The 11,510-nt window shown below is 41.4% G+C and overlaps 1 protein-coding gene across 1 annotated transcript; it reads right to left on the reverse strand.

Moving 5' to 3' along the window:
* Nucleotides 1-6,339: 6,339 nt before the first annotated feature.
* Nucleotides 6,340-7,981, reverse strand: ghsra (growth hormone secretagogue receptor a). Its single transcript, XM_069151828.1, has 2 exons — nucleotides 7,087-7,981; nucleotides 6,340-6,819 (listed from the first exon to the last, which is right to left on the reverse strand). Exons 1-2 carry the CDS (start codon nucleotides 7,925-7,927, stop codon nucleotides 6,506-6,508), a joined length of 1,155 nt encoding a protein of 384 aa, XP_069007929.1. The 5' UTR covers nucleotides 7,928-7,981; the 3' UTR covers nucleotides 6,340-6,505.
* Between the last annotated feature and the right edge of the window lie 3,529 nt (nucleotides 7,982-11,510).

The following is an 11,510-nucleotide window of genomic DNA, read 5'->3' on the forward strand; positions in this document are numbered from 1 at the left end:
TAGTGCTGGTATAGCAGTAGTGAGTGTTTTGTATCCAGTGTTTTGCTAAGAGATGATATACAGAGAAATCTATAGAGCTATAGAATGAGATGGTAAATACATTATGACTAACAGAGTTGAAGCACTTTTTTTATGCCGAGCATTAGGCTTGATGAGGTTAATACGAGCGAGAGGAGACGCGAGGTCCCCGTGCTCTATTCCAAACACTACTGCCAACGCTGTCTGTTACATTCATTGGCATTATTCTGTCGTTGGCGTCACTGTGACATTGGCATTACTGGAGCGCGACTCTGTTCTACTCAAACGGCAACCTACTCCCTGCAGAAAGCAAACTACGGCAACAAAGTACAGTTCATAGGGAGTGCGGTGCCTTCGTGAGGCGTGCTCGTTGTGTGTCTACCTTGCCTGTTGCATTGTAATTGACTGGTGACATGTGAGGTGTCCTGTCCTTAAACCCCTGATGTTCTGTTGCCCACCCACAGCCCCTTTATTCCCCTTTTTTTCAAGCCTTAAATGCCCTAATGGGAGAGCAGAGGTTCACCTTGTGTTTGGCCGATGTGAGACCAGTCATGCTAGTGTTGAATAGTCTGAGGTTAACAGGGTGTTAACTGAAAGGCTTCGTGTTGGTGGGCAGGGTACTCCCCTCATGTGCTTTGATTTTATTCTTTTTTTTCAAATGCTGGTGATTTTATAGAGCCCCCGGCCTCTGCCCCGGCCCCGGCTCCTGCCCTAGCCCCGCCCTCCGCACCCAACCAACCCTGCAGGTCCTGCACATTTGGTGGTATGTCAGGAATGAGAGACAATGTTTTGCCCAGCAACCCCACGTCTGTGCCTTCTGATCAGTTTTTTTTTTTAATTTTTTTTTTTTAATGTTTTGTATGTTTTACAGTAAGTAGAAATTTTGACTGAGATTGGCGATTTGACAAACGTACAGAGACTCACAGGTATTTAACTATTTTTTAAGCGAGACAAAAAAAAGAAACATATTTTTACCTCACGATTTAAAAAACAAACAAACATTCCAATGTTGTCATGGTCTACGAATTGAGAAAAAAAGAAATTCATGCATTTCTTCTTGTATTGTAAATGTTAGACAATTTCATATGCATTATATAAAAGAAACTGCCATATCAATTTTAATGTATAGATTTTTGCAAATACTACCCTATGTATGTAAGACGTAACTGTATCGGTAGCGTATATATAATATATTTATGCCCAATAAATGTTTTAATTTTTTTTCTGACTTTGATTGCAACTGTTTGTTTATTGTGTGTGTCATACATATGTCAAATACACTGCTCTACATTTTGCACGGGTCCCTTTTCTACAGGTAAACATTGGTCACACAATAGCTAAACATACAGGTATTTGGTGGGAAAGCAAGCAGCATGACCACTCCCAATGCAAAAACTGTTATTTACACTAATATTCGCTGTTGTCTTTATCTTCAAGATCTAATAAGAGAATGATGATCATCCCTTCACCAGAGGCACCTTTTATGTACTGCTGTAAACACAGGAAGCAATAATCGATATTTTCAATGTTAGGGTTTAAATCAGAATTTATCATCCGCATAATGCTAAAGAAGTGTTGTAATTAATTTCAAATGTCACAGCGACTCAGGCATATCGACAGGTTTTGCCTTTTGTCACTTAACATTCAAGGTTGTCCAGTGTGTCTAAATGTGTGTGTGAAAGTTGGTCAGTTCTCTCCAGTGACCTCGATAGTATTGAGCCAGATAGCGGTGAGAAGAGTAAATCACGGAGATTATTATCCGCTGGTGTCCCTGAGGGCAGTCAGACTGAGGCTGCAGCACTGCACGCTTAATTCCCCTCAACCCGAAGCAACCCAAGGACCACACAGAGGAATATTAGCCTTTTGACCTGTGTTACCTTTTATCATTTCCAGGTGCGTAACTTTGTTTAGAGGCGCAGAAATCAAACACCAAAGCAAAACAAACAGCTTCCACTATTTCACTCTTTTCTTTTTTCTTTTTTTTAAAAATTAAGCTCAAGTACAGGGACAATATAAGAAAACGTGTGTTGTTAGGATATGTACTGTCAGCAGAGGCCATGTGATAATTCCCTCTTCCAGATAAGAAAAAAAACCCACAAATGCTACAACTCCCTGTTGCCAATAAGTATAATTTAATTGACTGAACGTGCTATAATTTTGGTGTCGGATGCACCATTTATGGCTGCTCTCAAACACCCAGCTTACTCCAATTTTTCACAAATATTAGCAAATCTCAAGTTTATCCAGAACAACAAAATCATATTCAACTGTCTGGACTAAAATTTCTCCGCAACTATTGGATGTATTGCCATGGAGTTTTGTACAGACATTTATTGTCCCCAAATGGCTGCGCTACTAACTTTGATGATCATCTGAATTTTTCCTCTATATCATCAGTTGGTTCTCATTTGCGATTGTACAGCAAGTGAAAAGCTTCGACAACAGTTAAATGGATGTTTATAAAATTTGGTACAGATGTATAATTTCCCACACGGGAATGAAGGGGGAATAGTATTAATTTTACACGCTGCATGCATGGCTGCAGACTTCTAATCTTGATTAACTGAATGCCTTTTGCAGGATGTTGTGTAATCATCAAGAAATGACTCAAAAATATAAAAGTGTCTACATACAGCCCTGATCTTAACCCTCTGTGATTTTGACCCGTCCAGATTCCCGGGTGACTTTGTGTTGATAAGCCTGGAGGCAGACCTGAAGGACTGTGTTGGTGGGTGTGTGGCAGAAATTTGCCAGTCAGTGGCCTTGTTGTTGGTTTGCATGTAAACTCTTAACATGTGCCTGTTATCACTGAGTTGTAGGTGAATGAGGGAAAAAGTTGACCTTCCATACATCTACCCACGTGTGCGTGTCCGGAAAACCCTTGAGTACAACTGCGTGGTGTATAGTTTCGTGCTTTTAAGTGTATATTGGTCATTTAAACATGCTAATTACATTGGCATAAAGTCCCTAATGCCAGCTGTATGTTACAAAGTAACGGTAAACCAGAGGCTGTAAATGTCATAATTATTCTTGAAGTGCTCTACAATAACAGTGACCTTCAGCTAATTGTAACTTGATGATTAGCAGTTCACCTAAGTCATACTGAGTTATGAAGAATCCTAATTGTGTTAGCATTATTCCTGCTCCAGTTCATCAACCCCTCAAAGTAGAACATTTGTATCATGTATTAAATGACTTCAAGCTTCTGTGACGGTACGTGTGATCAATCAAATCCAACCTGACAATCACGGCAGTTTTTTGTTCACCAGCAAAGATTTGTTTGCCTTAACTGAGCCAAATGAAAATGCTACTGCACGTACACGCACACAGTGTCATAGACGAGATAGATGTAAAACCTTCTTCAATCCCACACTCCTCCTCTTTGACTAAAGCTAATTTATCCTCTGTACTTCACTGCCTACATTTAGATAAACTCTCATGACGACTGACTCACTGATGGAACCTCTCTTCTTTCGCCTTTTGTTTGATTGTTTGTTTACATTGACCTCTAGTCTTGGTTGCTGTTTCTCTTCTGTTCATTACCTTTCGTCCACACACTTCTTCTACCTGTTAGCAATCCAACTTTCATTTAATTAATCCACTGTGTCTCCTTCATTACCTTTGGCTTTTACAATTCTTTTAATGAACAAGATGTTCACGCTGCTGATCATCGAGGTTTTGATCACACCCGGGGTGAACCCAGGTGGGCGAGGTGTCCTTGGAGCCGTGCTTGGTCTTTGAAGCTGTCTGAAGTGATGGTGCTTCTCCCAGTGGCCTTCAAAATACAACGCCAGCTGAGATGACAGAGAACACACTGCTGTGTCTCAGTACTAAGATTACAACCCTGGCTGGTGTGACCAACATTATATAATGGGGTGTAGGAGGGTTACATGGGGAAATGATTACAGGCCCTGTCAAGGTGTGGAAAAGCTCTCTCAGTCCAGTTTGAGCAGTGTTTACTTGATGTTAGGCGGAAGGCTGGTTTTTAAGTGGTTTCACAAACCTGATATCCATTTGCACTTCATAACTGCTGGGAACAAACAGCGATCTTACTGCAGTATGCCAGCTTACATAAAGAATATAGATGTTCTATACAAATGAAAAACAAAGAGCAAGTAGGATTTTTTTTTTTTTCTTTTTACTCTTACAAGACTTTGTCATGGACAGATACATGAACCAACAGGAAATATTTACAGACATTTTCCAAAATAAGAGACAATTTTTACTCTTCAACATCATGTACATTAATAAATACTATGTCATGTCAGCATGTATTCATTTTACAGAGATACATTCTTCAGAGCCAGGAGGCCATGTTTTAGATCCAGTGCGGACTAGTGGAGGCTGCTGTGGTGATTTAAAATGCTGAGTGTACAGCATCAAGCGTATAGCATTACAAAGCATCTATTTACAAATTAAAGCAAGAATAACATTATCACTTATAAATAGTTCACTTATCCTCTTTCAAAACGGTGCATGACACTTAAAAAATTAAGTCATTTTTACTTAATATTTCCATCAGTTAAGTTATCTTAAACACATTTAAAGGAAAGGCTATTTAAAAACTGTTTTGTTGAACATTATTGTAACATTTTGTCAACGTGAGGCTCATTTACAAAGCTTCTTTTTCAGTTCACAAGCTATTATGTGCTATCCTGTCACCCATGAATAGTTTCCCTCTTCCAATCTAAACAAGACAATTAAGACATTTATTATACAAGTTACATTGTGTCCGGCACGGTGGTGCAGTGGTTAGCATTGTCGCCTCACAGCAAAAAGGTTCCAGGTTCAAATCCGGTCCTGGGCCTTTCTGTGCGGAGTTTGAATGTTCTCCCTGTGCTTGCGTGGGTTCTCTCCGGGTTCTCCGGCTTCCTCCCATCATCCAAAAAAACATGCACCTCAGGTCAGGTTACCCGGCGCCGCGCTAGTGGCAGCCTGTTGCAGCAGCTCCCCCCTGAGAGCCCCCCCTGCTGTAGCAAATAAATTTCCCCTCTGGGATTAATAAAGTGAAATAAAAAAAAATACATTCTCTGCCAGTTCCATTTTGGGTGTCAGGAACACTTTGTGCCAAAGATAACTGAGAAGTCAAATGGAAGGTAATACACAAGGCTGCTTTTATAAAGACAGGTATGGTGAAAAATTTATATTTTCATTACTCTGAGGTGGCTTCAGGAAGCATAATTAATCTTATCAAATCAGACCAATGACAAAATAACACATCTGCTACATGTTTATCTGAATGGATCCACAAAATCAACCAACTGTCCCTGTAGCTGTAATAAAAAAAAGATGGCCCTTCACTCTATGATGAATCAAGATAACTGATCTCAATTCACCTGACTCAAGTATGTAGACAATGATGCAACAAAATTAAGAATGTTTCAAGGATGTTCGGTTCACAACACTCTGAGGTGAGCTGAGGTATTTACGGCCACTTTTATGTTGATTTGTACAGTTACACTTATCAGCTCTGTTTAACTGGTGCTTGTTAAATGCACTGCACAGTAAAAGTGACGTGTAAAGGTTTAGTGATTCCTTTCCTCCTCATGCACATTTCCTGATGACCGTTCAAACTGCAGGTCTTCTGCTACTTAAAGCAAAAGACCTGCATATTGTTGATTGTTAAACAATGAATTAACGTCACAAAAATCAGAGACTCATGCATATCTTGAAATGTTGTAAGTTGTCTCAAAGTTACAGAAAATAAACCGCTGTTGTGGATTGTATGAATACACAATTATACTCCTCTTCATTTCAGGGACCGTCACCCGACTCTGTCGAACATTGTTGGCAGCATCAATACAATATGGACTTGAATTTCCAAGATACAGGGCACTGAGCAGGTCGAAAATCAATAACAGTAATATATTATACATCTTCACACAATCTCCAACTAATTACACAAATCACATCCTTTTGAATGAAACCTGCAAACACAATACACACACGCATATGTCTCTTTCTCACGCATACACACTCACTCACACACACACACTGCACCTCTGCTCTTCTCTGAAGGAGTACACAGCTGTGCCACAAATTCTACAGTGCTTTCTTTGTCATCCAGAATATGAATGCAATGTAAGGCATTAGTGGATGTATATATTTGTACTGTATATTTGCATGTATACTCTCATGCATCCTCCTGTTTGTTTTTTTTACATTTAAGCACTTAAGTCTAGTATTTATTTTTCACTCCACTTGCGTATCAAAGGTTACTTTTTTTGTTGTATGAATAGAGTGTGTGGCACTTGCTGAAATAATACCAGAAAGCAAACCGAAAAAAAAAAAGAAAATAATCGAAGTTATATTTCTGCATGTTGAGCTTTTGTGGCTCGTGCTTTTTTCATTCTTTTTGGTTCCAGTCAAGTGAAGACAAGTGCTCACAGCAGTTTTTACACGTCCTGACAGAAATAATGGCTTTTCGGTGAGTATTTTTTTTTTTTTTTTAAATGACTAACAGCTTTACGTTTCGACAGGCATGCGTTTAGAAGCTGACTGTGCACTCCGTCCAGCCGTTCGATCCGTCTCCCTTCACGGTGCTGGCTGTGCGGCCCCGCGGCGGCTGGCTGCCTGTCAGGCCGAAGAGGCGCGCCGCTGCACCCCGGTATTTCCAGGACATAGTGTTATAGAGGATAGGGTTGATGGCGGCACTCAGGTAGAAGAGAACCACGGACACAAAGTTACAGTACTCGGACAGCACAGACAGCAGCGGGGACGGAGCATCCAGAGACCTGAACTGCAGGTAGCGACCCACGTGGAACGGCAGCCAACACAGGACAAAGGCCAGCACAACCACCACTGGAGGAGGAGGAGGAAGAGAAAGTCAAAAGGTGTGTGTGTGTGTGTGGGGGGGGGGGGGGGGGGGGGGTGTATGAAGGAGGGGTTGAAAAGTCAGTAACTCCAGACATAGATAAATTCTGGCAAAGAAAGTTTTAAATTAATTTAACTGAAAACCCTGCTGACATTTTGTATACCTAGATATAAACGCTTAAAAGGCTTTTACATGTTGACAAATGAAACCCTAATCAATGCACTTGGCATAATGTACGCACTCTCCAAACTTACCCAGCATCTTGATGGTCTGTCTGTTGCTTTTGTCCCTGTGAGCTACACGGGAGCTCATGTTTGTCTCCCGATGCCTCTGCCACAGGCGACGGCCTATGAGGCTGTAGAGCACTGTCAGACAGAACACTGGCATGAAGAAGAAAACAGAGTTTAACCACACCATGGCCCCCATCAGGCCTGACTCCACGGCGTAGTGCGTCATTTTACACTCCCGAGTGTCCCCAGCCTCCGGGGGCCAGCCAGTCTCATTCAGCCACAAACTGAAATTCGGTGGCCCAATGTGGTCCCGCTCCACCCCCACCATTACAAACACAGGGCCAGCGCTCAAAAGGGACACTGTCCAGAGGAGAAGAATTAAGGCGCGCACGCGCCTTTTGGTTACCACAGCCTTGGCGCGCAGCGGGAAACAGATCGCCAGGTAACGCTCCACTGATAATGCTGTGATGCTCAGGATGGTGGAGTAAGTGCATGACTCTGACACGAACTGAAAGAGCTTACACAGAGCGTCCCCAAAGCGCCAGGGCCTGTACCTCCACATGCGGTAGAGGTCAAGTGGCATACAGAGGAAAATGAGCAGGTCGGATACAGCCATGCTGCACAGGTACAGGTTAGTGGTGGTGCGCATGTCCCGGTACTTGCTGACCACCAAAATGGTCATTACGTTCCCGACCACCCCGACCAGAAAGAGCAGTGTGCAGGCGATGGTGATGGCCGTAAGGAGAGGGATAGAATAGTAATTTAGAGGAGGCAAGGCAGGTTCAAAGTTTCTTGAGGTGTTGTCGGTCTCCTCCAAGCTGCAGTTATTGGAGAGGCACTCCGAGTGATTGGGCCAAGAGGGCATGCTGTCGTCGCGCGGTTATTCACGGGGCCGCGCCTGCCCCTGACTGCTGAAGTCACCACGGTACTGGGACACCTCCTGCCCCTCGGCGCTGCCCGTTCCTCCCTTCATCATTTTGTTGAGTTCCAGAGTTAATGGCAAAGCGTAGCAGAGGATGGAAGGTGCGTAAAATCAATATCCTTGCGCGCGTTGCAAGCAGGCTTGTGCTTCTCCCTGATTTCTTTGAAAATGACCAAGTCACAATTCTAAAATGAAAAATAATCCCTGATTCTCTCCTGGGAACAAGCAGTTCTCTTCACACTCGAACACAAGCATGAGGTGATTTGAGGTCGATTAAAATGATCCATTCCATCTGCAATACGCACTCTAAAGTGGTCTGAAAGTAGTAGTTGTGAAGTAGGTGTGAATATTTTTCAAAAACCTCACTTAAAGACGGGTTATCTCCTGCACCCTTTCTGTTTGTGAAAAGACACCCGAATAAAGTCCTTCATGCACCAAGTACTCCAAAAGAGTTCCCATCACCAGTAGCGAGTCCCTGCGTTTCCACGTCAGACAAAACAAAAACAGTGGATCGGTTGACGAGTTGCATCCGGCAGCATGTGATGTTGAGTCAGACTCAGGGTCGTAGTGATGCGGCAGCAGCGATGAACATCTGTCCTGGGAAGGCAACCGGAGCTCAAACTCAACCAAATACAAACGGATAAACAACAACCATGGTGAAAACAAATGCTGTGTGACGGTAGGGAGACAGTTTTATAAAACTCACAAAAAACACGAAGGAACGACGTATTGTCAACATAATCATAAAAATTGGACTTCAAAATATTGAAATAAAATACAGTTATTGAGAGTGAAAAAGAAATCCACCTTAAGACTTCACTTCTGACCTTCTAGTTATGGTGCATATCCGTGTGTGAGGATCCTGATTCCCAGTGCGCAAAACATCATAGCCAGGTGGAGTAGTGCTGCTCAGGGGAGGGAGGTGTGGGGGGGTCTGCAGTGAGTCAAGTGCTGCAACACCACCTACTGGTGCTGTTAGGCCAGTGATGGCAGGGGAGAGGGGTGGGGGCCGGGGCTCCTCAATGTCAGAAAACCTATCCGAAGTCTTTCTGTGTGCACAGGAGAGGAAAGAGGCGCAACATTTTAGAAGCTCTTCCAAGTTGGCTCAAAGTGTGCAAGACTCAAATCTGCTCCAGAAGTATGGTTCTGCAGCTGATCCATAAAAGAGGTGGTGGATAAAGATATTTTCAAGTATGGATCAAAATTAGTCTTGAGCATAACATGTGTTCCTTAAACTGATATCTCTATTAATATATATATTTTTTAAGGTCAAGTGCAAAAAGTAAAAGTACAGTTTTTGTGTGGAAGAACGTAACATCGTTGATTTATATCTTTCAGCCCTAAAGGAGTTGTATAATTGCACGGTCACAAAGAAGGAAATTGGATTAGTCGGTCTGAAGCCCAGATCTAATTAAAAGCTCCAATTAGCCCCTACAGCAGAGGAGAGTGTCTTTCCAACTGCTCGAGAATTATCTTTATATGCAAAGAGTATTTAAAGCAGGCACATCAAGTATGTTATATGCTTAGGATGTAAAGAGGATTCAGGTTTCAAAAAGATTAAAACCGTCATGCACTGTAATGAGGTTAGAGCTGAGCCATTTTAGTAACCTCAGCATATATCATCCCCTAAATACTGGCAGGATTGGCTATTCTTTCTTCCAAAATCAGAAAAAAAAAATCTTAAAACACCACCTGTGCTTCCCTTATTGAAAATTCAGAAAAGTGTACATAAGTTTACAGTATTGTACATTCAATGCTGGCCTATTGGACCAAGATTGGCTTTATAACAAGCTGTGATGTCACAAATCCTGCTCACTGGTGTACGCCATAAACTCAAAGTTTATGTGATCTTAGAGAATTGTTTCACTTTCAGCAGTCTTGTACTGTCAAACTTTGAACAAACATCATTCTGTACATTAATAATACAACTTTCATAAAACATAAAAACAAATATATATAAGAACTTGAAAAATTATTCTCATTATTCTTTACAAATTATTCTTTACAAAAATGCAGGTAAAAGGGAGCTTTATAGTGTTAGCAGGACTTAACTCTTGCAATCATCTCGTTTAGCTTCGTCATAACGATGTTTAAGACTTTCAGATTTACATTTTTAGATTTTTTTTTTTTTTTTTTTTTATTTGCTGAAGGAGAAATTTCAATAAGTGTGAGTCAAATCCCAATTATAGCTGCAATACATTTCTCTTTACTGCACTGATTTCATCATCATGTTATCGTTCTGCCCTTTGCGCTGTGTTTACCCCAGATACTATTATGTTTATGACCACTGAATCACGTGTGTGTGTGTGTGTGTGTGTGTTTAGGTGGAGAGAGAAAGCGAGAGAGAGAGAGAAATACATAGAGAAAGCGAGAGAGAGATCTTACCAGTGGGCAGAACACAAGCAGGGAACTTGTCAGGACAGTTGTTACTTCCACAAGACGTTTTCATCATAAGTGGTATGTATCTACTTGTCATATGTATGTGTGTCTGTGGTATATGTGTGTGTATCTGTGTGATGGTCCTTTTGTAATTTTCAGAAAAATTGTATCATTGGACTGTAGATATTTGTACTGTGTAATCAAACTACATTCCACGGGCCTAATGCCAAACAACAAGCTGATATCACTATTTACATTGACAAAATGCCTAAATGTGACTGTTTCTGGGACAACAAAAGGTAATAATAGCAAGACTAGGTATGAAATGTCATGTATTTTTTAGTCTGGCTGTGAATGATTTCTCTGTTTAGCTTTTTTTACATTTGTTTATTTTCAGCAAAAGTCTCCCATAGTTTCCAGAAGTTTATCTCTGTGTTTGATTTTACTGCTGTATGGTTTGTACATGAAATAGCCCACACCACTTCATTGTTTCGGTCCTATATTGCTCTATGGTTCAGGTCAAATCTGTAACGTATTGGTGTGTTTATATGTGTTTCGGTGTCATTTTGTCTGGAGTGGAATTCCGGGGTGTGGTAGATTGCAGGTTAAAGTCCAGAGTGATGCACACACAGTTGACAACTATGTGAATGACTGTGTTCTCAGTCCATGATGAGCTCAGTTCATTGTTTCATCCGCTAGATGGAAGAAGAGATCTCTGACTTTTTTTTTCCTTGAAGTGTGAATGTGTTTGTGTCTGCCTGCCGGACTAATGAATGTTTTTTGTAGTGCAGGTCTGACACAAGGGAACCTTTCTTGGGATGAGAGCACTTTCACCGGGAATGCTGACATGATATATGTACACAGAGGAAACGGACAAATAAAAGTCTGGCTGATATTTTCTCTTTTTACATAAACCCAGATGAAATTTTAAACATGACATGTTTTGCTGTTTCTGCAAATCAATAAAGACTAAATACACACAAAGGCACAGGCACACAGGTTCATAAACATAAAGGCTCACACATTGACACGGACAGACATTTAGTTTGAGTTAAATAAAGAGAGAAAGTGACAGTGTGAAATGATGAGATAGTCTCTTGTCAGTATTTTCTCCCTGGAGGACTCCTCCTACTTCACCACAAGTCCA

The sequence above is a fragment of the Embiotoca jacksoni genome, unplaced genomic scaffold (genome assembly GCF_022577435.1).
Source record: "Embiotoca jacksoni isolate LCO1_2020_lvr unplaced genomic scaffold, fEmbJac1.0.p SCAF_18, whole genome shotgun sequence".
Taxonomy (NCBI): Eukaryota; Metazoa; Chordata; class Actinopteri; family Embiotocidae; genus Embiotoca; species Embiotoca jacksoni.

What these genes read in the sequence shown, in the direction of transcription:
- ghsra (XM_069151828.1), bottom strand. Translation starts at nt 7,927, where the DNA reads ATGCCCTCTTGGCCCAATCACTCGGAGTGCCTCTCCAATAACTGCAGC. An exon ending in ACAGACCATCAAGATGCTGG is followed by an intron (nt 6,820 to 7,086) that starts GTAAGTTTGGAG and finishes CTCCTCCTCCAG; the next exon opens with TGGTGGTTGTGCTGGCCTTT.